Source organism: Rattus norvegicus, chromosome 1, assembly GCF_021556685.1.
Source record: "Rattus norvegicus strain SHRSP/BbbUtx chromosome 1, alternate assembly SHRSP_T2T, whole genome shotgun sequence".
NCBI classification, from domain to species: domain Eukaryota; kingdom Metazoa; phylum Chordata; class Mammalia; order Rodentia; family Muridae; genus Rattus; species Rattus norvegicus.
The window spans coordinates 96,886,007-96,911,857 of NC_141534.1; the positions used below are offsets into that span (position 1 = coordinate 96,886,007).

The following is a 25,851-nucleotide window of genomic DNA, read 5'->3' on the forward strand; positions in this document are numbered from 1 at the left end:
AGTATGTGATTTCGGGATGGCTGGGGAGGCAAATACTTTATTTTTTAAAAAACCTCTGAGGCCATCCCCCCACTCCCCAAGTGTTAGCTCTCTTTCTGTTTCCCGCCGGCCCGAGACTTCCAGTCTCTGCTGCCACTGAGTGGGTCAGCCTTTCCACTGGGGTGCGGTGGTGTTCTGCTGAGCTGTCACTGGTATTTCTCCAGTGACTCATGACGTTGGTGCCCACCTCCTGCTAACGGGCCATCGGAGCCTCCCCTTTGCAGAAGTGCCTGCTAAAAAAAGACTCTCGCCGTTGGTGGTGGCACCTGCCTTTAAGCCCAGCACTCTGGAGGTTCGAGGCCAGCTGGGTCTAGAGAGCAAGTTCTAGAATAACAGAGCCACACAGAGAAACTCTGGAAAAACCAAAAACCAAACCAAACGGCCAACTAAAACTCTTGGCCACTCAGGTAAAGGCAGGCTTTACTTCTGGAATCAGAAGCAGGCATGGGACAGTCAGGCTAAGTTTGAGGTTATCTTGGGCTATGAAGGTTGAGATACTGACTCAAAAAAGAAACCAACCCAGTATGTAGGCACTGTGGTGCTTGCTGGTAACTCCGGCATTCCAGAGGTGGGGACAAAAGATCAGAAAGTTCAAAATCATCTTGGCCATATAATGCGTTCAAGGCTAGCATAGGATACCTGAAGAAGGAAATGGGGGTTTCTCCTCGTCCTCCTTTTCTTCTTCTTCCTCTTCCTTCTCTTCCTCTTCCCCCTCCTCTTCTTCCTTCTCTTCTCCTCCTCTTCTTCCTCTTCCTCTCCTTCCTCCTCTTCTTCATTCTCTTCTCCAATTCTTCAGTGCTAGAGACAGAGTCTCGGGCCTTGGACACAGTGAATGAGCACCTTACCACCGAGCTACACCTGTGGGCCCGTTTTTCTGCTTTTCAAAGCTTCACAGGGCTGCCATGGGGCAGATAGATTGCAGCAGCTGCAGAGCCAACAGAGTACTGGGGTTCTGAGACCGTGGGCTTTCACCTTCCTCAGCTCTTGGCCTGCTGCCTAGAGAGGTTGGTCGTCTTGTAGACCTCAGCCCAGCTTCCTGCAGCAAGGCACCATTGCAGAGCTCAGCCCATCAGGAGATGTCTCTCACCACATCTTCTTTCCTCACCCAAAGATAGAACCTGACCACCCTCTGGCCCAGAGACCAGCAGAGGTCTGCTTTCTGTGGCTTGGATCTGTGCAGCTGTATGAGTTTTAAAAATATTGCGAGATGTCATTTCTGAGCTGGTCGTGGTGGTTCATGCCTTTAACGCTAGCACACGGGAGCTTAAAACATGAGGATTGGGGGTTCAAGGCCAGCTGAGTTACAGATCCCTGGGCCATCCTGAGCTACTAGGCATGAAGCTATATAGATGGCCCTGTGGCTAAGCCTCACTTGGTTCCTTGTTCCCACGTGGCAGCTCATGACAACCGGTAACTCCAGTCCTAGTTTCAGGGGATCTGATGGCCTCTTCCGGCCTCTGAGGGCACCAGGCATGCATGTAGATTTAGGCACTCACACATATACAGAAAAATTAAATCTGGAAAAAAAAGGAAAAGCCGTTTAGATGGATGAATGAATGGATGGATGGATGGATGGATGTCCTTGGGTCTGGAAAGGTCGGTCAGTTGGCAAAGTGCTGGACCCATGTAAGAGAAAAGACTGGGTCTTGTAATCTCACAACCGGGGTGACAGAGTGGCAAGGATTCCTAGAAGGGGGTGTCTAGCATAGCCTACTTGATGTTTTTCAGGGGGGTGATGGGAGGTCCAGCCTGGACTACTTGATGTTTTTCAGATGAGTAAAAGAAAAAAAGGTAAATAATTCGTAAGAATGACACCAGAGTTTGTCCTCTAGTCACACACCTGAGGAACACACACACACACACACACACGCTCAGCCCGACCTTGGCTCATACCCCACAAATGTCCATTAACACCTCTCCTTTGGAACCCCCAAACTCCCTACATCTTAGCAACTAAAGAGGACACCAGAACTCCAAGCCAAGCCCAGTCCCCCTCCTACAGCCCACGTTTGCTCTGACTTGCATAGCCCTGGCATTTCGGCTGATCCATTGCATGTGTTCTGGAGACAGAACAGGCGTGGCTGGGGTCGGAGGACGGGGCGTCAGAAGGCTCATGCTGGGAAGCTGGGAAACGAGGGAAAGATTTAGAAAGGGGAGACCAGAGCTCACCTCTGAACATGCTAACACCACTCAAGAGAGTCGTTAGCATGCCGTGAGAACATACAGTGTGTCAGGCAGAGCTCTAATGAGCCTCACAAAGTCCTCCAGGGATACGGATCTGTGGTCCTCTGGTTCAGATTCCTACGCTCTGCTTCTACTCATAGGCAGAGGGAACCTTGACCCCCCCAGAAGGCCAGGTCCCCCCTTCCCATGGCCAAAGGTCCTTTGCTGATTTAGCTCAAGCTAGCTCAGGCTTGAATTAAGAGGTCTACTGTGTCCAGGGGGCCACTTTCCCCACTAGACTCTAGACTTTAGAAAGAAACTTGGACTCTTTAGGAACCAGACTCAGCTTGACCAGTAGTGGCTATGATTATCAGAGACACCTCCCCCACCCCCAATTCTAGCGTCTTTTTCTCCCAGACTGGCATTAGCTTCTGTCCCATGACCACCATCCAGCTTCCCCTTTCTCTTGCACCCAGGGTGCTACAGGGCGTGACATACAGTGTAGGGGGGAGGCTTCCTGCATCTGGCTCTTGCCTAAGGGCTCCAACCTCAGGTTCCTCCTCCTCTAGTCCTTGCTTAGGTTCCCACTGTGGACTAAAATAGTCCCAACCTCCTCGCCCAAGAGCTCCCTCAGTCCTGGCTCCCAGCTGCCTTCCCGCTCCCCAGTGTAGCCCAGCCCGGCCCAGTAGTCACCACATGGCCACCACCTGCCTCCCCTCAAGCCCCAGCTCTGTCTCTGTGGTGTGCCCATCTGTGATATGAGTTCTCACCCTCTAGCTTTGCTGTTTTCTCTCTCTGTATCTTTCTTTCTTTCTTTCTTTCTTTCTTTCTTTCTTTCTTTCTTTCTTTCTTTTTTCTCTTCGAACAGCAGAAGTGGCCATCTTTAGGTCTTGGGTCCTGTCCAGTCTTTCCTTGCTCTGTGGCAAGTGTCTTTACCTCTTTATAAAATGGGAGAAAGGTATCAAGCCCCAATGAGTACTATGAGGACTCAGTGACTTAACACTTGGGAGTACTGACATGAGTGCTCCTGCCAGTGGCTCTCTCCTCGATAGCCTGTGACCGTGGCAAGAATGTAGATATTGAATGACAGCTACATCTGATACTTACGAGGCTAGTGCGCGTCGGGCCCTGACCTGGTAACGTCAGTTGGCTGAGGCCCCACAACCCTGCAAAGAAAGTACGATTTTATTCTCAGGGTTGTGGGTGAAGAAATGGAGGCCCAGAGAGGCTAAGCGACTTGCTCAAGGTTGCCCAACCAGGAAGAAGACGATGAACTGATTTCAATTATTGACACCCGTAGTCCCTCCTGTTATAGGATTTGCCCTCCCTCTGGAGATGAAGATTAAGAACTGCCGTGTGTATCTCTTGTCCTTCACGTTCAGCCCATTAGGACCGTAGCACAGCCCCCTGGGCTGCATACTTTCTGCGGCCATGTCTATATGTCCCTCCCCCCTGCTGCTGTCCCCTCCTCCTGCTGCCACCACCCACCTCAGACTTCCTCCTTCACTTGGTTGGACGTCACACCACGGCCCCACCAGCCCCTGGACTGTGGTGTCCAGTGCACGTCTGGCCACCATGGGGGCCCCAGAGCCCTCCTGGTGCTTTCTGTTCCTTCCTGTCCTCCTGACTGTGGGAGGTGAGTTGGGGGTGCTTCTGTGGCTGCCTCAGCTCATGTTGGGGCCGGGGCTGGGCAGAGGGCAGGAAGGGACAGCACAGACAAAGGGAAAGGCTGGGCAAAAGAAGGTTCCACCAGAGCCTGTGGGTTTGTCCTTAGGCTAGAGGCCCCAAGATTTGGAACCTGGTGGAATCAGTAGGAGGGACATTGAAGCTCACAGATATATCACACGTTGGTCAGTTGCTTCTGCAACTGGTCCGTTAGGTGCTGTGGGACGAGCCCTTTCCTACCTTCTTCAGCTTCTACATCCACTGTCTGCCTGTGTCTCAGTTTACATCTTCCTTTTGAATATGGAATCTCAAATAGCCCAGGCTAGCTTCAAATTTGTTAAGTAGTTGAGGACAACCTCAATCTTTCTATTCGCTGCCTCCACCTCTCTCAGTTTACCTTTTTTTTTTTTCTCCTTAGGATTAAGTCCCGTACAGGCCCAGAGTGGTAAGCCATAACACCCCTGGTCTTTCTCTCTTCCTCTCAAGATTTCCTCAGGCTACCCCTTTTCCTTCTAGCTCTCTCTCTCTGCTAACGCCGAGCCCTGATTGTTAACCTGTGTCTCCCTCTTCATCCTTCTGAGACAATTACCCAGGATGCGAATGTTCCTCTGTGAGCCCGGGTGTACTGGCTGGGATTGTGCTGGGCGACTTGGTGCTGACTCTGCTCATCGCCCTGGCGGTGTACTCTCTGGGCCGCCTGGTCTCTCGAGGCCGAGGGACTGCAGACGGTAAGCGGAGCTGGTGGGGGCTGCTCTGGGGCACTTTGAGACCTGGCCTGGTGGGAGGGGGACAAAATGAAAGCTTCAAGGTCACAAATATCGAAAGGGCTGGGGACGGGAGGGCTGGCTTGTTGTTGCTGTGTTTTTGTTTCCTCCCTTAATGCTGAGAGTCCAAATGGTTACATTTGTAGCAAATGCTCTGTACCAACTGAGTGACACCCTCAGGCCAGAAAGGGGGGGCTTCTGGGTTTTCCCCCCTCTTATTTCTTTTTTTTATATTTCTTCAGTGTGTGTGTGTGTGTGTGTGTGTGTGTGTGTGTGTGTGTGTGTTTGCACTTGAGTGCAGTGTCAACAAAGGTCAGAAGATGGAACCAGATCCCTGGAAGTGGAGTTACAAGTGACCCAGCCACCCGTGTGGATGCTGGGAATTGAACTTGGGTCCCCCGCAAGAGCAGCATCTGCTCTTAACTGCAGAACCATCTCTCCAGTTGCTCGGAAGGGCTGGTTTTAAAAACAAAAACTAGTCCCAATTAACAGCTTAGTCCATCTTTACATTCTGTGTCCCTCTCTATCCCTCTCCAGGGACCCGGAAACAGCACATGGCTGAGACTGAGTCACCTTATCAGGTAAGAACAGCAAATTCTCCTCCACCCTTGCTCCTGCCCCATGCCAGCTCCCCCAACACAGACACACAGACACACAGACACAGACACACAGACACACAGACACACAGACAGACACACACACACACACAGACACACAGACACACAGACACACAGACACACACACACACACACACACACACACACAAACACACCCCTTCCCAGAACCTTGAGGTCCCTTCCTCGGGAGCTCCCCCAATCTTGAAGGCAAAGGAGCATCTGTCAAACACATTCAATGCAACCATGACCTTTATGCTCAGTTTCAAATGAGTCTCTAGTCAAGATTCTATGCATGTGTGTATTTATGTGTGTGTGTGTATTTATGTGTGTGTGTGTATTTATGTGTGTGTGTGTATTTATGTGTGTGTGTATTTATGTGTGTGTGTGTATTTATGTGTGAATGTGTGTGTGAGCATGCGTGCGTGTATAGGCAGGTTATAGGAGATCATCAAATCCTATCTTTACCTTATTTTAAAAACTGCACATATTATTTATGGGTGTGTGAGGAGCGGGTGGATGTGCGTCAGCCTTGGCAGCCATGGAGGCGGTCAGAAGACAACTGGTGGGGCTAGTTCTCTCCTTCCACCTTGGGGACCTCTGAACTCTTAATTCTGGTCGTCAGACTTGGCAGCTTTACCCACGGAGCCATTTCACCAGTCTCAAAACTCCTTCCTAACCTTCAGGATGTGGGTGAGGCTATGCGACTCCTTCTCTAGGGAAGCACACACCCAGGCTGGTCTCTGGTGTGTGCTCTCGGAGAGTCTGCCCCTTGCAACCACAGATGCCTAATCTGTGTCCCCTTTTCTGGAAGTCTACCTCACTCCCCGGAGCCAGTTTTGCCCATTTGACTGACTCCTTGCTGGAGAAAGGTTTTCTTTGAAAAGTGTAAGACTCTCTTGACTCTTGATTTGAGTTTGGTGTGAGGCAGTGTTGGTGCACGCCTTTAATCGCAGCACTCGGGTGGCAGAGGCAGGCAGATCTCTGTGAGTTCAATGCCAGCCTGGTCTGCAGAGTGAGTTCCTGGATAGTCAGGGATACACAAAGAAACATTGTTGCTGTAAAAAAGAAAAGTGCTAGGGTTTCTCCTGCGGTTTGTACTGCTTTGCGCTTTTCTCCCGGGCTCTCTCTCTGACCCGGGTGGCCACGCTGCTTTCACTCACAGTTCCCTTGGCGGGTAGTTACCATGGGATGCAAACAAACACATCCCAATTCCATGGTGGGGTTGGTGTGTCCCACCACCGCACCTTCTCTTGAACTCAATTAAAGTTGCCTTACACCACAAATTAACCCGTGATCCAATTGATACGATAGAATTTGCCCATCTAGACAGCACAAAATTCTGTACACACCCATCCCTTAAAAATATTCATAAAAACCTGTATCTATGTTGGAGAAGAATCTTAACATCTGCCACCATGTTCTCCCAGCTCTTCCTCACTCCGGCCGGCCTCTCCTCTTCTCTCTCCCTTCTAAAACCTCTGTTCCTGCCTCCCTTCCTTCTCATCCAATGGCGGGCCTCATTTTATCTTGTCTGTCTTCACCTGCATAATGACATCAATCTACAAAACCCTGTCTCCGAGCAAACAAAACAAAACATAGAATCTCAATATTGGCCTCCTCACACCCAGAAGACCCTAGGCTGTCCAGTCTGAGAGCCAGGAAACTTGAGGGCAAATGTCAGCCGGATTTATTTATCTTTCAATGACTTGGTTGAGATTTATGTGGATCAACACAGCATCCCGACTGGAGAGGCTTATTTGAAGCAAATTAACAAAGTCATTTGGGGGAGCATTATGAAGAGACTGATGTAAGCCAATATAATGGTAGGATAGGAAAGAAACTAAAGATGGGGAAACTGAGACATGTCCAAGACTCAGAGGGAGCAGGTTGAACATCTATGGGCTTGGTGCTCCAGGCAGCAGGAATTGTATGTGCAAGGGCCCTGGGGTTGGCACATAATGTCTGGGCAGAGAAGCCAGGGGAACACTGAGTGCATTTGAATAAAATCTGGACCTTTTCATGATTTTAAGTTTGAAAAAGTTAGCAGAGACCTAGAAGGTCATTAGGAAACAAGATTTGTTTTTACTTGCTGGGCCCCTCCAATGATGTCCTCCCTCTATTTTTTTTTTTTTTTTCTTTTTATAGGAGCTTCAGGGTCAGAGGCCAGAAGTATACAGTGACCTCAACACACAGAGGCAGTATTACAGATGAACCCACCCTATGCCCACCAACAACCTGATGCCCGGATCCACTCATTCCAGACGCTTACTCAACAAACCCTCCCTGGGATCAGGACTCCCGCTGGAATAAATATCCACAGAGTGCCCTCTGGGAGATATCTGACCTTGTACCGTTTCTGTCCCCAAATAAAAGACGAAGCAAAAACAATGACTGAGTTATGTTTGACTGGGCTGAGGCATTGGGTAACAGTGGGGCCCCCCCAAAAAAACGGTCATAAATCAGGGAATCGCTACTTGGGAGGAGGTCAGACTTTGAGAAGAACAAGTCTAGAGGTATTTGAATGCTTTATTCTAGTCCGGAAGAAAATGCATTCCCACGCTCCCTACCCCACCCTCATGCGATCGAGGATGGTTGGAAGACAAAAGTGGAAGGTGCAGCTGTCAGCCTCTCCCAGGCATGTTGATGTAGACTCGACCATCTTCTGGTGGGTGGAGTAGAGAGAGCATGAAGCCTGACCACCCACCACTCTTCCCGCATCTCCACCTTCTTGGGAGACCCCCTGCCTCCGCAGGGACTTCCTCAGGGGTTCCCCAGACACCTCCTCCAGGGCTTCCCCGGGACCGCCTTCGTGGGACCCCCTTCTTCCCTAGGGACTGCTACGGGACCTACACCTCAAGCCCTGCCCCAGCGTTGGCTCACCTTGGGCAGGCCTGCTGTGTAGGCGCATACATACAAACACCACCCCCACTATTAGAAGTGACATGACCGCATCTGCAGCCACCAGGCCTGCCAGGAGTGGCAGGGACAGAGGCCCACATCCGGAGCAGGAACCTGGGGGGGGGGGGTGAGAGCCCAGATAAGCAGGCAGCTGAGACTTCTGGCACCCAAAAGCTGTGATTCTCTCACACGAACAGCCCCCTCCAAGATCCCAGACGGGGTGGGGGTGGGGCGGGGTGGGGCAAGGTGCGGTGGGGTGGGGTAGGGGGAACTGTGGCTCCTAGATTCTTTGGAATTCCTGTGCCCTGGGCACACCGGAGAATCTGTTAGAGTCTCATGGTTCCCATCACTTCAACTGGGTGGTAAAGAGTCAAGACGGGACCAGGAAAGGGCTGGGATTAGGAAGGTCACCAGACGTTAGGGTTGCAGGCGTGCTGAAGTTTCAAGGTCAAAGGCTTCTTTTATTCCTCACCTTCGTTTGTCTGACTTGCGGCCACTGTGAAAAGACCCGAGAAGGCGGGTGGGGTGGCAAGTATAGGGGAGCAGACGCCAACACTGAGGCCCAGGGCAGGTGGGATGTTTGAGTGTAGTGCGAATTTTGGCTTCTTCTAAAAACCAGTTGTGTTATGTGACTATGTTTCATTTTAAGCCCAGGTGCGGGCCATGGGGCTGCTTTAGATTGTCCACAGCAGCTGACTCTGATGTGTCTCATGCTCTGTCTCCTAGGGGCGTGATGATTTTACTTTTGGAATTCTGGGGACTCTTGAGAGGGTGAAAAAAATGCCAGAGTCCTAGAGGCTGTGGCTGCTCCTCCTGCCGCTGCACTGGCTGTCTGCTGAATCACTAACGGCTGATTGCTTTTTGGCTACTTTACTGGGGTCTTTTTCCTAGCACTCTTCTCCATCCTGGCCCCTTCACCATCAACCCCCAACACTAGGTAAGCAAGAAGGAAGATTAGAGGGGGAAGGGCATGTGGACCTCTTTAGACTACTTCCTACTGGTTAGGGGCTGTCAAGTTCTAGGGGCAAGTCCTTAGGATGTCTCCAACCAGCAACCCAGCAGAAGCAGCAGGCTGCTGTTGCATCCTCTGGGGCTCTGGCCTCTTTAAACCTCTCGAGGCTCCCCAGAATTCCAAAAGTAAACTATCTTCAGCTGGTAAAATTGCACCCCTGCCAGAGCACGAGACACATCACAGTTACCTGCCGTGGACGGTCTGAAGGATCCCCACATCCCCACATCTGAGATTAAAACAAAAACATTCACATAACATAACTAAGTTCTTACAGAAACCAAAAATTCTCGCTACACTTAAGATGGCCTAACCAAGCTCCACAGCGGAGAGGTAAACTGGAAGGAGAACTGACTCCTGGGCACAGAGAGCAGAAAAGGGAAATAGAAGTGACTCAGCAGGGCTCCAGAATCCCATGCCCAACCCCCAAGGGCCCAGGGGCACAGGGAGAACGGCTTCCTCTCTGTGCCCCTGACATCAGGTGGCCTTCCTGTCCCTCAACCCCTGACCACTGGCTTCACCTGGGAGCAGGAACAGGAACAGGAGGTGACCTGGAGGGGCCATGCTGGGCTGGGACTTGAAAGGATCTGGTCAAAATTGTGATCTTCAGAACAGTAGAGGAGCAGCAGAGAGGCAGCTAGGACAGATATCACTCCGATGGTGACAACACCACCTACTTCCTGTGTGGGTGCATGTGTGTCCTCAAGACTTCCTTTGGAGAACAAATATGGGGGAGTCAGAGCCCTGAGAAGCTTCCGAGATTATCTCGGTGGAGTGGCGAAAGGGCCATGGTGTGGGCACCAGGGAGATTATGGAAATAGGTTAGAGGTAGGGCCAACACTTGGGGGCTGGAGGGGGTGTGTGTTTGAGAAAAGGGACCACGGTGATTGGCCCGGGTGGGATTAGAAAAATGGAGAGCGGGTTGAAAGAGAGTTAGAAGAGTTGGGAAATGAGGGAGAGAGGGCTGCCTGTGTTTGGTCACGGTGAGTTGAAAATAACCTAACATCTCTCTGGAGAAAGGTGAATGACTACAGGTAGGGTTCAGAGTCTAGGGACAAGTCTAGTCCTGACAGTAAATCTGGGAGGGCTGATAGCTGAGAGACATGTGTAAAGCCATAGACTGGGTGAGATCTTTAAAGAGGCACACACACACACACACACACACACACACACACACACACACACACAGAGCCAGGGGAGAGAGGGAAAAGCAACCATATAGGGAAGCCGAGGGCAGAAGCAAGGGAGGAGGAGACCCAACTCCCAGCAGTGTTAGAGAGAGAGAGAGAGAGAGAGAGAGAGAGAGAGAGAGAGAGAGAGAGAGATTGATTTGGTCATCACAGTTCAGTGCCAAGGAAGGTCACCAAGTGAGAACTGAGACTATCCATCCCCTAGCGAACTGGGAATTCCTGTTTGGCTCATACTTCTCCATCCCCTGTGTTCAGGAAAGTGTCTCCTTTATGCTAACAGGGTTTCTTAAATGGTGAATAAGTAAGTCAGACATGATTGTCCAGCACTTGGGAGACAAGTGAGAAAAATGGCTGTGAGTTCAAGGCCAGCCTGGCTGATTTAGCAGGTTCGTGGCCAGCCCAGCTGCTTACATGTAGGAAGCCCCTGTCTCAAAAACAAAGTGTTGGAAGGAAGATTGTTCGGCAGATAAAGGTTCTTGACGTGTGTTAGAACCCCATAACCCTCACAAAAAGGCTGAAATCTACAGAGGGCTTTGGAGCACATGTTCTTCCACCTCCGGGGGGAGTTCGCACACACATGTTTTTAATGCAAATATTGGAACCAGACAATGTGGCATATGCCTTTAATCCCATCACTGGGGAGACATTTCTGTAGATTTCTGTGGATTCCAAGCCCAGCCTGGTCGACATAGTGAGTTCCAGGACAGCTAGGGCTACATAGTGAGACCCTGTTTTGAAGGGGGGCGGGGGAAACCTGAAAAACAAAACAATAAAAGCCAATATTGGTAGTTGATATGGTGGCCAATTCTCTGTAACCCAACATTTGGGAAATGGAATCAAGAGAATCAGGAGTTCAAGGTTATCCTTAGTTACCTAGAGTTCTAGGCTGACCTGAGCTACACGAACCCCCTCTTCGCCCTTCACACACACACACACACACACACACACACACACACACACACACTCAAATCAAAACTGAAACCAAAGCGGGAGAAAAAAGCTTTATAAATGAAAGTTAACTCTAAAGAAGCAAACAGCCACGTGGAAAAGAGAGGTTTAAGGCACCTCTACGACCCTTGCCTAAGGACTTCTCCAAGAAGCCATGGGGTCTAGGTTCATGGTCATCCTCTCCCGGAAGACCCCACAGTACTTCTCTGCTTGTGCACAGCCAAGTCAAGGCCTCCAGTATCTCCTTGGTCAGAGACTCAAAATTCCAGATCCCCATGTCTCCCTCTAGAAAAAGGGAGGATCCTTAAGCACCTACTTCCAGGGAGACTAGGCGATGACACTCTTCAAGGTCAGCCCCTCCCATTCAGAGACTAAGCTCTCCCGCTTCACCCGGGACTCCTAGAACTGTGGGCGGGGCTCCGCCTTGAACCAGGCGTGGCCAAAAGAAGAATTTAAAAACTCGCGGGGGACCTGGCTTTGGATCGGGGGACCCGGCGGCGGCTCCGCGGGGCAAGCAGCGAGGCTGGCGCAGCGCCGAGGCCGCGGCCCTGGGGGCCCACAATCTGCATCCAAGAATCCTCGAGGTAAGGGATTAACCTTGGGGTAAAGCGAGGCACGCGCCTTTCTGAATGCTTTGAGGGTTGACTGGAGCGTAAAGCTGGGCCCTGAGAGTTGGGGATTCCCGACGTTTAAGGGAGCTGGCTGAAGAGGAGAGGCTGGGATCCTGGACTTCTGAGTCCTGGGAGTGTTGGACATTAAGAGAGGTATCTGGGATCTTAGGGGTTGGGGTGCAAGGACTAGGAAGCCTGATACCGGGGATTCTGAAAGAGGACGAAGTGACTCGGACTCCTTCACCCAAGGAGGGGTTGCATTGCATCCTTCGAGTTGCCGTTATGGACGCAGGCTTGGGTCTTGAAGGTCGGGCGGCGGACCTCAGGGGTCCACTCTGGTCGAGACCAGCCCCGCCCTGGGATTTCCCAGCGCTCTACCGGTGCCGGGTGCCTGGGCCGAAAAGGAATTCCCCGTGAGCGGAGATTCCACGGGCGCCGCGCTTCGCTGCGTGCCCCGCCTCCGAGCCAGACACCTGCGGCGTGCGCGTGCGGAGCGGAACTGGGAGGTGGAAGATTCCCTTGCGTGAGCGCCGTGACGTCAGCGCGCGGCGTCTTTTCTCGAGGGTTTCCGAGTCGGTCCCCGTCTGGCTTTAACCCTTCTTGCGCTGGAGTCAAAGCTGGGAAGTCTGAGCTAGGGATTTGCTCTTCTCCGGTGGAGGGAACCGGACTTGCAGGTCCCAGAGGAGGCTGAGGGGGTCTGTACTCCTGGGTTTCTGGATGAGAGACTGCCGCGCCTATGGGATACAGGGGCATCGCGGGATGGTGGGTCCCTGCTATTCCCAAGTCGGCCGAGGTGGGGACAGGAGGTTTGCGACACCAGATATCTGGATTTCTGAGGAACTACTCTGCCACTGATTCTGGCAGAGAGCATGAAGCAAGAGTGATGGTCCAAGACTGTGCTGAGGACACTAGGCTTGCGCCTAGTCCCAACATGTCAGATTCTAGAACAGAGAAATTATTTTGCTGTTGTTTTGAGACCGAGGTCTCAGGTAGCCCAGGCTGGCCTCTCACTGATATGTAGATGAGCTTGGCCTGCCACGAGAATGCTGGATTGCAGGGGTGTGCCTCTACTTCTAGTTTAAAACAGAGACATTGGGAACCTGGAAATGCCTTTTCAGGAAGTTGAGATTGGCAAACCCCACCCCTCTTCAAGTGTTAGGCCTGGTAGCCTAGGTTGGGATTTTTTACGGATGTGGTGATGCTTCAGAGGAGTGGGATGTCTCCGGAGGAGATAGATGCTTCAGAGAAATGCTAGCCTCCCCACTTCCTCAGTTTCCACTACGGTGGTGGAAAGTTGGTGCAGAGGAAAAGCGTGGAGTAAAAGGAAGGAAATGGCGGAGGCGGGCCCTGCACTCAACATCTTCTATTGGCTTTGTAGTTCTCCAGTTTTTCCGCGCTCGAGGGAAAGGAGGGCGCGCGCCCACATCCACTCCCAGCCACCCACCGCTGCCGCTGAGGGTGCATTCGGGTGACTTAAATATTCCTGATGACTTCCTTCTGTCTTCCCACACACAGTGAGTCGGCCTGAGCGCAGTCACTGCCCAACACAGACCGTAAAGAAGCTTCTGGAAGAACAGAGGCGCCGACAGCAGCAGCCAGAGGCTGCTGGGGTACCGGTGAGTCTCTGGAAATCCCGCATAGGACATGAAGCCATGTGCTCTGGGGGAGATGGGAGTTGTAGTCCTGACTCTGATGCTTTACATGTGGCGGGGGATGGACCTGAAGAATCTTGCAGATATATAAATTCATTTTCTTTGCATTGCAGGGACACTTCTCCCCTCCTCTGGTCCAGCCACTGACCCCATCTGTGAGCGAGTCAGAGGCAGGTAAGAATAGAAACTTAGCTCGACCCACCTCTCAGAACTTTGGGGACCGAGGAGACAGGCAGCTCTCATTATTGTTGAGACATATGGGAAATTTTAATGGCTGGCCTGCCATTGTTGCACATGTCTGTATTTCCAGTACTCCGGAGGTTGAGAGGAGAGGATTGCCATTGGGTTTGAAGCCACACTTTTTTTTTTTTTTAAACTAGCGAGTTCCAGGCCACCTAGAGCTATCTAAGACACCTGTCTTCAAACAGAAACCCCTGGATTTTGACATTGGTTTTCAATAGCCCAGTAGTCTGTGACTGTTGCCCTCAGGGACTCAGGGTTTGAGATTCCAGGAATCCAGATCCCAGTTGCTTGAGACCCAGGCGGCCAAGCACCCCAGCTTGTTGATGTCCCAGGATTGGAGGACTCAGCTCTCAGTGCCTCAGTGCCTCAAGAGACTCCAGGTTCACTATCCCTGGCTGTGTCTCTGGGCTCTAATAACAAGCTGGTCCTGCCCACCCTCTCGGTTTCAGGCCATACTCACTTCCCTGCCTTCCAAGAGACTGTGGATTCTGGACCTGGCAACCTGGCTCCCCCTTCAGGCTTCACAGACTGGGACTCCAGCATCCATGCTCCGTATGCAGAAGGCTCTTTCCCATACTCTGCTTCTGAAGGCTTCCTGACTCCTGATCTCTACCCAGTGTCAGACCCAGGCCGGTCAGGCCCATTTCCCCTGGCAATGGAGGTAAACTATAGAGTGGGGACAGATGCTTAAGGGCCCCTAAAAATTTCCCCGTGGTGCCCAGACTGGTGGTGCAGGCTTGTCATCCCAGCTCTTCAGGAAGCAGAGGTAGAAGGATTGCCTGGGCTACAGAATGAGTTCAAGGTTGCCCTAGGCACATGAATAAGACCTCGTCCTTTAAAAAGAAGAAGTGGAAAACAGAAAGACTATTGGGAGTTTTGCTCTGTGGTCCAGCTTTTTCCTAGCGTGCGTGAGGCCACGAGGTTCAATCTCTGTGAGGGAGGGATGGGGGGTAGGGAATCTCAGTATTTTGAGATATCAGGGACTGATTTTTTTTTAAAGATTTTTTTATTTCTTATATTTATATATACTGTGTACACTGTAGCTGTCTTCAGACACCAGAAGAGGGCATCAGGTCTCATTACAGATGGTTGTAAGCCACCATGTGGTTGTTGGGATTTGAACTCAGGACCTCTGGAAGAGCAGTCAGTGCTCCTAACCACTGAGCCATCTCTCCAGCCCTCGGGGACTGATTTAAGATTCCCACCCCTGACCAAGTGTACTGGCTTATGCCTGCAGTCTCAGCACCTGGGAAGCAGAGACAGGAGGATCATCATTTTAAGCCAGCTAAGTTGAAATAAACCTAGGTAGTGTAGCAATGCAGAGACTAAAACAAGCTGGGCATAGTAGTGCTTGCCCAGCAGTCAGATTTCTGGGGCAGAATTTCTTCAAGTTCAGGACTAGCCTGAGCTTCACACTGAGATCTCTTTCTTTCTTTTTTTTCTTTTCTTTTCTTTTCTTTTCTTTTCTTTTTTTTTTTTTCCGGAGCTGGGGACCAAACCCAGGGCCTTGCGCTTGCTAGGCAAGTGCTCTACCACTGAGCTAAATCCCCAAACCCGAGGTCTCTTTCAAAAGACAAAAGCAAACTCCCCCCCGCCAAAGGATTCCTTCTTCCTTGTGGCAAAACTGAAGTCCCGAGCTTTAAAACCAGTCGGCAAACATGGGTTCCTGATCACACCCATTTGACCAGGCATTGTGTGTTGTGTGTGATGAAAATTCTCAGGTGACTGACTCTTCCTACCTCTCTGCCCCTCAGGACTCTCTGGATACCCGGCCGTATCCAGAACCTTCCCTGTCACAAGTAGGATCCTGGAGAGTCTCTGGTCTTCCCTCGGGATCCCCACAGTTGCCTCCGTCCACTGGACCCTCCCTGGAGGCAGCCCGAGCTCACATACTGGCTCTGGGCCCCCAACAACTGCTGGCCCAGGATGAGGAAGGAGACACGTGAGTAGGGGGCAGGGGTGGGGGACAGGATTGTCCAGACCCCTGTGGCTTGCCTGCAGGTGTAGGGCTGCTCTCATTGCTGCCCTACCCCCACCCACCTGTCTCCAGGCTCCTGCACCTGTTTGCTGCTCGGGGACTGCGCTGGGCAGCCTATGCAGCCGCAGAGGTGTTACAGATGTACCGACAGCTGGATATCCGTGAACACAAAGGCAAGGTAAGGCCAGGTGTCCCGACTTCTGCAGCTGGGGAAGAAGGGGGCTCCTGACTTTCAGGAGTCCCGGCTGATTTTATTGCCTCTTGCAGACGCCTCTCCTAGTGGCAGCTGCTGCCAACCAGCCCCTGATTGTGGAAGACTTGCTGAACCTGGGAGCAGAGCCTAACGCCACTGACCACCAGGGCCGTTCTGTCCTGCATGTGGCTGCCACTTACGGACTCCCGGGAGTCCTTTCGGTATGTCCCGTTGGCAGACCCAGGGTGTCTGAGGTGGGCTGGTTGTCCAGATCCTGGTATTCAGGACCGTGTTTAGGCAGACCCTTCCAATCTCTCCTCCTTCCTCTCCCAGGCTGTGTTTAAGTCAGGCATTCAAGTGGATCTGGAAGCCAGAGACTTCGAAGGTGAGCTGGTCCTGCCCAGGGCTGATGTGGTTGGCTGGCTGGACAGGGTGGACACTCAGGTGCAAGTCCCTTACTGTGTACATTCCACAGGCCTTACCCCCCTCCACACGGCCATCCTGGCCCTCAACGCTGCTATGCTCCCACCTACTATGTGTCCGAGGATGCTGAGTTCCCAAGCCCGAGACAGACTGACATGTGTGCAGATGTTACTGCAAATGGGTGCCAGTCATACCAGCCAGGTAAGCTTGGCTGGCAGCGGTGGGGGGCAGGGGACAGGCAAACCCAGAGGGACATGTGTGCAAAGGACCAGTGGTACTAAATGCTGACCTTGGGCCATCTCGCTGTGAAACCCTGAGTATGTTCCTCCCCTTGTCTGAGTCCTGGTCATCCACATGGCTTAGATTTGTCAAGCACAGAGTGACTTAAATCAGCTCCCCCTACCCCCAATCTCATCAAGCTCTTTCTTATGCTGTATTCTGCCAATAAGGAAACAGAAGCCCTATTTAGAACCGGGGGAGAGATCTGAGCCTAGAACTTGTCTCTCAATCCTTTATTTGATCCTCCTTTCCTGTGAGTGGTGCCTTCATAGGCGAGCGGAGGGAATTCTGTGTCATTTAACTTTAAACATTAGTTTTTCAGTTTGAGTTTGAACAGGGGATGGAGGTTGTACTGTAGCTACTGTCCAGCTCACTACCTCTGTGCCCCGTACTTGATAAGCTGTCTCCAAGAACATATCTTTTAAATGTTTATTGTATATATTTATTGTATATGAGTACATTATAGCCATCTGCAGACACCCCAGGGAGGGCATCAGATCCCATCACAGATGGTTGTGAGCCACCATGTGGATGCTGGGAATCAAACTCAGGACCTCTGGAAGAGCAGCCAGTGCTCTTAACCGCTGAGCCATCTCTCCAGCCCTCCCAAGAACATATTTGAATATGGATTAAGTGCAAAAACTGTTATGATGAGCCCTGTGTACACCAACATTACATCAATTGCCAGCGCTTACAGTGGCTCCATCATCCCAGTCTCTGGACCGCTTTCCCTTCGGCTTTAATTTTTGCTGGTCCCGGGGATTTAACTGAAGGTGTGCTGCAGGCTAGGCAAGTTTGTCACAAAGCCTACGTTATATATTTGTTTTATTTTTATTACTTTAAGGCACATTCTCTCCTGTGGTTCAGGCTGACCTCAAACTCACCATTCTCCTACCTCTGCCTCCCAGGTGCTGGGCTGATAGCCCTGGGTCCCCAGGGCCAGTCCCTCTCCTACACTATTTTTAAGCAAACAGAAACATGTGACTATTTCCATAACTATTTGTCCTTCTTCCTTTCTTCCCTCTTCTTTTCTTTTGGTGCTGAGTGGAACCTAGAACCTCCTCATGCTTATTGCAGGGGTAGAGCCTCTGCCTAGAATCCCCCAGGGAGGGACTGGGGGCGTGGCTCAGTGGTAGAGCATTTTGTTCATAATGCTTCAGTAGAGGGCAAAAGAGCTAGAGATTCTACGCTCCTTGAAAGCATGTAGTAAAGTTTCATTTTAGAAATCTATTTCCAGGGCTGGAGAGATGGCTCAGCAGTTAAGAGCACTGGCTCGCTCTTCCACAGGTCCTGAGTTCAGTTCCCAGCCATCACGTGATGGCTCACAACCATCGATAATGGGTTCTGATGCCCTCTTTTGGCTTTCGGGCATACATGCTGATAGAGCACTCATACATAAACAAAATTTTTTAATTTTAAAATCAGAGAAATTTAAAATTCAATTTTTTTTCTTTTCTTTTTTTCAGAGCTGGGGACTGAACCCAGGGCCTTGCGCTTGCTAGGCAAGCGCTCTACCACTGAGCTAAATCCCCAACCCCTAAAATTCAATTTTTTTTAAAATTAAAAAGTTATTTCCTTCTAAAGCAGCAGTTCTCAACCTGTGGGCTATGACCCCCTTGGGGATCACATATCAGATATCCTGCATATCGGATATTTACATTACATTACAGTTTGTAACAGTGGTAAAATTATAATGATGGAGTAGTGATGAAATCATTTTATGTCAGGGGTCACTACAGCATGAGGAAGTGTGTTGAAGGATCACAGCCTTAGGATGGTCGAGAACCGCTGCTCTAATACATGACTGTTGTACTGTATGTAGACTTGTCTGCTGATTAGCACCACCCAGCTCCTGCACTTACGATACAGTACCGTCCACGTGAGACAGGGTGCATTTTAGTGTGTACAGTGGGGTGCCAGGGGACCGGGATAACGTCTAGCCCAGAGAGGTCCTTCGAGGAACTGGAAACTGAAGAGAGGTCTCAGAGACACTTGAGCTGGAAAATTGTCATATTGAATGTGCAGTTCTATGACACACATGTTACAAGGCCTCCCTTAGCCACGTTCTTACACAGTACATAACACACATCTGTGGAAGGCACCCCTGGTGGCTGCCGGGGAGCGGGTGCGGAGGGACGACTGGCCTGACCTCTACCATTCTCCTCCTAGGAGATCAAGAGCAACAAGACCATTCTGCACTTGGCTGTACAGGCTGCCAACCCCACGCTGGTTCAGTTGCTCCTGGGCCTGCCGAGGGGAGACCTTCGGGCCTTCGTGAATATGAAGGTAGGCCAGGCCGAGATGTGTGTGGGTGATTTGAGATGGAATAACCAGGTGGATGTTGGGGCCCTATGAGCTGTGGATGTCGAGAGGGGGAGACCCAGGGTGTGAAAGGAGCCGGTACCACATAGGGTGGGCGGGGGTAGGTGAGGGGGGGGCATAAGATCGTAAGATACAGAGGAGGCAGGATCCGGTTCAAAGACCCAGGTGCAGGGGTCTGGGTCCCCATCAGTCTTCCCTTTGTGGTTGCAGGCCCATGGGAACACAGCCCTCCACATGGCAGCCGCCCTGCCCCCTGGGCCGCCCCAAGAGGCCATTGTGCGGCACCTGCTGGCAGCTGGCGCGGACCCAACACTGCGCAACCTGGAGAATGAACAGCCAGTTCACTTGCTGCGGCCTGGACCGGGCCCTGAGGGGGTGAGCACTGACCTGACTTCTGAGCTAACTAGGGGTCCCCCAAACTGCACCCAAGCCTCGTTTAGAAAATGACATTTAGTCTCAGAAGGCGACTCTTCAAAGAGTGTCCTGTGCTGAGTACTACCCTCCTATCACCCCAGCACTCGCAAGACAGAGTTTGAGCTAGCCTGACCTGCATGGTTAGACCCTGTCTCAAAAAGAAAAAACAAACAAAAAACCACATAAACCCCCAGACAGTGATCTCTGACCTTCAAGTCTGACCCTTTCCTTCCATATCATGGCTCCTAGGACTTCCTTTCTTGGTACTCTCAACCCTGATTCTTGGGCTGAAAGTGTGGCCTTCCTTCCCCCAGTGAGGCCTCTGATTCAGTCCATAACTCTGGATCCTGATCTTAAATGTGATCTCTGACCCTTGCCTCTGCCCTTTGACTCCCACCGATGCTAACTCCAAGGTGGTTGGAATCCCAACCAGCAAAATCTTCCTGACTCTATCAGAGTCTGAACAAAGGTTCACCCCTAAACCACATGGGTTTCAGTGTATAGCCCAGGATGACCCAACTCCCAGCTCTCTTGCCTCAGCCATTCCAAGTAGTGGGATGGACCACCACACATAACCTCAACCCCTATCTTGACTTTGGACCTGTGACCTTTCTGCTCAACTGACCCCACTCAGTTTCTCCCTTGTCAGGAACTCCACCGAAGGCACCCCCCCACCCTCCCAGGTGCCCTCCCCCAGCCTCCCAGGTGCCCTCCCCCAGCCTCCCAGATGCCCTCCCCCCAGCCTCCCAGGTGCCCTCCCCCAGCCTCCCAGATGCCCTCCCCCAGCCTCCCAGATGCCCTCCCCCAGCCTCCCAGATGCCCTCCCCCAGCCTCCCAGGTGCCCTCCCCCCAGCCTCCCAGGTGCCCTCCCCCCAGCCTCCCAGGTGCCCTCCCCCAGCTTCCCAGGTGCCCTCTCCCAGCCTCCCAGGTGCCCTCTCCCAGCCTCCCAGGTGCCCTCTCCCAGCCTCCCAGGTGCCCTCCCCCAGCCTCCCAGATGCCCTCCCCCCAGCCTCCCAGGTGCCCTCCCCCCAGCCTCCCAGGTGCTCTCCCCCAGCCTCCCAGGTGCCCTCCCCCAGCCTCCCAGGTGCCCTCTCCCAGCCTCCCAGGTGCCCTCCCCCAGCCTCCCCCATGCCTCACTCCACTTATTTGTCCCTAGCTCCGGCAGCTGTTGAAGAGGAGCCGTGCGGCACCCCCAGGCTTGTCCTCTTAGGACCGAAACCCAGAACCTGGACTGATTTTCCAGTCCCCACCGTCCCGTGGGACAGTCAGCGTATGCTCATGTCGCAGATTCTTGATAATATATGTGTAATATCCTGCCATTAGGGTCTTACATTAAAACTCCAAAGTGGCACTGGGGGAGGTAAGCAGTCTCCAATATTTGGGGTCTGTAACACCTCCTCCCCTACAAGGGGCTGCCTGCATGATTTCTGTGAAATCGAGCCCACTTGATTGTTTCTGTGAAACACTCTAAAGACCTTTAACCCTCTCCTACCTGGATCAGTCATGATCACCTCCCCATACTCTCAGTCTTACACCCCAGAATCCCCAATGGAGCCCCATGGGATTTGAGGTCTCCCAGAACCCTTCCATCAGGGTTCCTCCCCAGGACCCACACCCTTGAGGTGTTGGAAGGGCCCTCTGAGATTAACGTGCCCTGAGTCCTGGCTACATTATCATTTAGAACTCAATGCCCCAGACACTAGCATTCCCAGTGAATTGCTCCCCTTGGTCTGTATCCCTTTAGCTACCAATTAAACTCGATTTGGCCTCGGACTGTGTGGTGTCATTCAGAATGGATGTTGGGGGAGCTTTGGTGCAGGAGAGCAGCACCGAGGGGCCACAGTATGTTGATAGAAAGGCTAGGGGTCAAAGGTCAAGGTGCTGTCCATCTAGTGCCTTAAGAAGGCTCTTTTCTGTTTCGAAGATAGCCTTCCCTTCCTGATACTGTAATTTCAGACCACTGGTGCCCAATCCCCTCAGCAAACATGAGAAAACCAGCAGATTGTGGTGGTGCTCACCTTTGATCCCAACACTTGGGAAGCAGAGGCAAGCAGGTCTCTGAATTTGAGTCCAGTGTGGTCTATATAGTTCCAAGATAGCCAGAGTTACATAATGAGACCCTGTCTCAAAAAACATCAAAGATGTGATGAGACTTCAAAGCCAGGGAGCTTCTCAGGCTAGGAGTGGCTCAGCAGTAGTGAGTGTCCTTTCTTAGGATCCCCCAGTGAGGGACTGGGGGCGTGGCTCAGTGGTAGAGCCCCTACCTAGAATTGCCCAATAAGGGACTGGGGGCGTGGCTCAGTGGTAGAGCCCCTACCTAGAATTGCCCAATGAGGGGCTGGGGGGGTATGGCTCAGTGGTAGAGCCCCTACCTAGAATTGCCCAATGAGGGGCTGGGGGCGTGGCTCAGTGGTAGAGCCCCTGCCTAGAATCCCCCAGTGAGGGGCTGGGGGTGTGGCTCAGTGGAAAATATTCTGCCCTGTGTTGGCAGGCATGGTGGCATGTGCCTTTAATCCCAGCATTCAGGAAGCAAAGGCAAGCAGATCTCTGTGTTTAGGGCCTTCCTGGTCCACCTAGTAAGTTCTAGGACAGTCAAAAACTACATACTGAGACCTTGTCTGAAAACAAAGGAGCAAACAAACAAAAACCCTATGTTCTAGCCCTGGGCAAAAACCAAACAAAAAAATTGGTTTGCTGGGTGTGGTGGCCCATGCATTTAATCCCAATGCTTGAAAAGCAGAGGTAGACAGATCTCTTTGAGTTTGAGAACAGCTTGGTCTACAAAGCAAATCCAGAACAGCCAGGGTTACACACACACACACACACACACACACACACACACAAAGGAAGGAAGGAAGAAAGGAGGGGGTGATGGTACAGTCCTATAATTTCAGCACTCAAGTTTGAATCAATCCTAGGCTACCAGTAAAAACTCAAACTAATTTGTTGTTGTTGCTGCTGCTGCTGCTGTTTTGTTTTAATTAGAAGGAGAAGGAGATAGAGGAAACCATTCTGGGGGTATTAGGCTCACCCTACTTCCTGCTGTAACCTAACGACAATCCTCAACTAATGGCAGATGGAGGTGGTCCAGAAAGGCAGGTGGGTCTCTCCACACGCTACCACTGTGACAAAACGCCATGCTCAAAATCAAATCAGTGAGGAAAGGGTTTATTTGGCTTACTTACACTTCCAAAGCACTGTTCATCATCCAAGGAAACCAGGACAGAACTCAAACAGGACAGGCACCTGGAGGCAGGAGCTGATGCAGGGGCCGTGGTGTATGGGGCAGGGGTGCTGCTTGCTGACTTGCTCCCCATGGTTTGCTCAGCCTGCTTTCTTATGCAACCCAGGGCCACCAGCCCCAGGATGGCTCCACCCTCAATGGGCTGAGCCCTCCCCACCAATCACTAAGAAGGTGTTCTGCAGGTTTCCCTGCAGCCCAAACTTTCCTTAGTTGAGGCTCCCTCCTCTTGATTACTCTAGCTTGTGTCAAGTTGACATAAACCTATCCAGTACGTTCTTGAGCTAGAGAGATAGCTGAGTGGTTAAAGAGCACTGACTGCTCTTCCAGAGGTCCTGAGTTCGATTCCCAGCAACCACATGGTGGCTCACAACCATCTGTAGTGGGATCTGATGTCCTCTTCTGGTGTATCTGTGGGACTACATAAAATAAATAAATCTTAAAAAAAAAAAAAAAAAAGAACAACCAACAACAACAAAAAAACAAAAACAAAAAAAACCAAAAAACTATCCAGAACAGCGAGCAAAGACCCCATTGGACAGTATCTTGAGAGGAAGAAGCCCTGCTTGCATAAGACTTGCTGATAAATACCCTCGACTAAAGTCACATGGCCAAATTGGGCGTGGTGGTACAATCTTATCATCCCAGCTTTTGGGAGTCTGAGGCAGGAGGATCAGAAGTTCAGGAGGACAGGAAAGAAAACTGGGGGGCAGAGTTACCAGGGACAAGTGTTGTCTCTCATGGCAACTGCCTCACGCTAGTGAGTGTGCTCCTAGATGTGATACTGTGGCAGATGGCCCAGGAATTCATATGAATGTGCTGAATTTCATTGAGAACTTATTAACGATCAGGAATCCCTAATTGTACAGCCGATTGTGTGATATGGTTAGGGATCTATGTCCCCCTCCCAAAACATCATCTTCGGTGTAAGAAGAAGGCTGTTTTAGGGCATGAAGCATCAGGACAGCAATGGCAACACATTTTAATGATGGTATTGTTTTAGAATTTAAAATTTTAAAATGTGTGTGAGGGAAAGCATGCGTGCCCATGGAGGCCAGAAGAGGGCGTCAGATCCCCAGGAGCTGCAGTTACTGTGACTGTGAATTGCCTAACATGAGTGTTGAGAACCTAACTTCTGAGCCCTCTCTCCAGCTCCTAATTACAGTGTTTTAAAACTATCTAACAGGCTGGGGGGCGCGGTAGCACGTGTCTTTGATTCTAGTACTCAGGAAACAGAGACAAGCAGATCTCTGTGAGTTCAAGGCCAGCCTGGTCTATATAGTAAGACCCTGTCTCAGAAATAGACAGACAGACAGACAGACAGACAGACAGACAGACAGACAGACAGACAGACAGACAGACAAAGACAGGGCTGGCAAGATGGCTCAGCCAGTAAAGGGACTTGTTGTCCCAGTAAGCCTGATGACTTTGAGTCCCACAAACAGCAGAGAAGAAGAGGGCTGACGTTCTCTTATAGCCTGTGGTGCATGTGCAAATACAGAGAGAGAGAGAGAGAGAGAGAGAGAGAGAGAGAGAGAGAGAGAGAGAGATCAGGCATCTCCACTAAAATGTAAAATTAATTAATTAGATAATTAATTAGAGACAGGGTCTTACTATGCAGCCTTGGCTGTCCTGGAACTTGCTCTGTAGACCAGACTGGTCTTGAATTCAGAGATCCACCTGCTTCTGCCTCCCAAGTGCTGAGATCCGACTTAAAATGTGAAGTTTATTAAATCTCGGGTGATCATGAGTTTTCTCCCTTCTGGCATTAGGGGAATGTGCATCTCCCTGCTCTGAGTGTAATAAAGGTGTGACTGTTGTCAGACAACAGCACAAATCTGGTGCTCTAGTGGACTGGGAGGGTGTGCAACACTCATCCACTTCACACCGTGTGTGAGTGTGTGTGTGTATGTGTGTGTATGTGTGTGTGTATGTGTGTGTATGTGTGTATGTGTGTGTATGTGTGTGTCTGTGTGTATGTGTGTGTATGTGTGTGTGTGTCTGTGTGTGTATGCGTGTGTGTGTCTGTGTGTGTGTCTGTGTGTGTATGTGTGTATGCGTGTGTGTGTGTATGTGTGTATGTGTGTATGTGTGTGTGTATGTGTGTGTATGTGTGTGTATGTGTGTGTCTGTGTGTGTATGCGTGTGTGTGTCTGTGTGTGTGTCTGTGTGTGTATGTGTGTATGCGTGTGTGTGTGTATGTGTGTGTATGTGTGTGTATGTGTGTATGTGTGTATGTGTGTGTGTATGTGTGTGTATGTGTGTGTCTGTGTGTGTATGTGTGTGTATGTGTGTGTATGTGTGTGTGTCTGTGTGTGTGTATGCGTGTGTGTATGTGTGTGTATGCGTGTGTCTGTGTGTCTGTGTGTCTGTGTGTGTCTGTGTATGTGTGTGTATATGGGTGTGTGTATGTGTGTGTGTGTGTGTGATATGTGACCTGCGTTGACGTGGATATTTCATGAAGAGCCTCTGCTAGCTTATAAGGCCCTTGGGAGAGTTAGAAATAGGTGCTCCTCCCCTCCGCCCCTACCTCTGTCCAAGCCATCTGTCAGAAGATCGTGACTCACCCATGTTAGAGTTTGGTGCATGGCTGCCATCTTCTGGGCAGTTACATTAGAAAGGGACATCTGGCAAGCCAAGGAAGAGAAAAGCCTTGATCATGCTCCTTCCTTCCTTCCTTCCTCCTTTCTCAAATGGAGCAATTTCTGGCATAGAGTGAGCACCATAAATGTTTGTTTCCAAAACACAGTTTGATTTTTGTGTGTTCTGGTGTAGGGTCTCATGGCACCTACTGTCAAGCTCACTATGTAGTAGAGAATGACAGCAGTTAAGAACACCGGCTGCTCTTGCAGAGGACATGGGTTCACATCCCAGCACTCGCACAGTGGATCACGGCTGTCTATAACTCCAGTTTCAGGGGAGCCAATGCTTTTTTGGCCTCTGCTGACTGGCACCAGGCACAGATGTGGTGTGCACACAAACACGAAGACAAAAGGCTCATACGAACAATATTCACATAAATAAATCTTTAAAAATACTTATTTTTGGTTGCATGTACTCTCAATTGGCCTGGGAGTTGCTACGTAGCTGAGGTTGACTTTGAAATTCTCTCTTTCTTGTTTTGATTGAGACAGGATCTCACTTCATAGCCTTGGCTGGCTTTAAAATGTGTAGAGCAGGGTGGCTGTCAACTGGTGCAGAT

At 51.0% G+C, this 25,851-nt stretch overlaps 3 protein-coding genes across 5 annotated transcripts; 2 read left to right on the forward strand and 1 right to left on the reverse strand.

Annotated features, from left to right (window-relative positions):
* Positions 1-3,707: 3,707 nt before the first annotated feature.
* On the forward strand, positions 3,708-7,636 carry Tyrobp (transmembrane immune signaling adaptor Tyrobp). 2 transcript variants are annotated; one of them, XM_087569018.1, is made up of 5 exons: positions 3,708-3,838; positions 4,286-4,312; positions 4,461-4,595; positions 5,169-5,212; positions 7,394-7,636. In XM_087569018.1, exons 1-5 carry the CDS (start codon positions 3,778-3,780, stop codon positions 7,457-7,459), a joined length of 333 nt encoding a protein of 110 aa, XP_087425144.1. In that variant the 5' UTR covers positions 3,708-3,777; the 3' UTR covers positions 7,460-7,636. The 2 variants fall into 2 exon arrangements, with proteins under 2 accessions (XP_087425144.1, NP_997690.1); NM_212525.1 differs by having other exon boundaries at positions 3,769-3,838; positions 4,449-4,595; positions 7,394-7,633.
* Positions 7,637-7,756: 120 nt separating this feature from the next.
* Hcst (hematopoietic cell signal transducer) lies at positions 7,757-9,823 on the reverse strand. Of its 2 annotated transcripts, none has more exons than XM_087579782.1 (4): positions 9,677-9,823; positions 8,619-8,642; positions 8,129-8,260; positions 7,757-7,907 (listed from the first exon to the last, which is right to left on the reverse strand). In XM_087579782.1, exons 1-4 carry the CDS (start codon positions 9,717-9,719, stop codon positions 7,870-7,872), a joined length of 237 nt encoding a protein of 78 aa, XP_087435908.1. In that variant the 5' UTR covers positions 9,720-9,823; the 3' UTR covers positions 7,757-7,869. The 2 variants fall into 2 exon arrangements, with proteins under 2 accessions (XP_087435908.1, NP_001005900.1); NM_001005900.1 differs by having other exon boundaries at positions 7,757-7,910; positions 9,677-9,790.
* Positions 9,824-11,773: 1,950 nt separating this feature from the next.
* On the forward strand, positions 11,774-21,181 carry Nfkbid (NFKB inhibitor delta). Its single transcript, NM_001435836.1, is given in 12 exon segments — positions 11,774-11,877; positions 13,420-13,520; positions 13,670-13,730; positions 14,249-14,460; positions 15,554-15,741; positions 15,850-15,955; positions 16,045-16,191; positions 16,304-16,355; positions 16,446-16,594; positions 18,842-18,958; positions 19,205-19,369; positions 20,565-21,181. Coding segments are annotated over 12 exon segments (1,413 nt in total). The 5' UTR covers positions 11,774-11,816; the 3' UTR covers positions 20,619-21,181.
* The last annotated feature ends 4,670 nt before the right edge of the window (positions 21,182-25,851 follow it).

Excerpts from the sequence above, each read along its gene's own strand:
- Tyrobp (NM_212525.1), top strand. The coding sequence starts at position 3,778 with ATGGGGGCCCCAGAGCCCTCCTGGTGCTTTCTGTTCCTTCCTGTCCTC. Across the intron at positions 3,839-4,285 it reads TGTCCTCCTGACTGTGGGAG|GATTAAGTCCCGTACAGGCC; the intron begins GTGAGTTGGGGG and ends TTTTCTCCTTAG. Across the intron at positions 5,213-7,393 it reads AGACTGAGTCACCTTATCAG|GAGCTTCAGGGTCAGAGGCC; the intron begins GTAAGAACAGCA and ends TTCTTTTTATAG.
- Hcst (NM_001005900.1), bottom strand. The coding sequence starts at position 9,719 with ATGGCCCCTCCAGGTCACCTCCTGTTCCTGTTCCTGCTCCCAG. Across the intron at positions 8,643-9,676 it reads GTTCCTGTTCCTGCTCCCAG|TGGCCGCAAGTCAGACAAAC; the intron begins GTGAAGCCAGTG and ends GTCTTTTCACAG. Across the intron at positions 7,911-8,128 it reads ACACAGCAGGCCTGCCCAAG|AAGATGGTCGAGTCTACATC; the intron begins GTGAGCCAACGC and ends TCCACCCACCAG.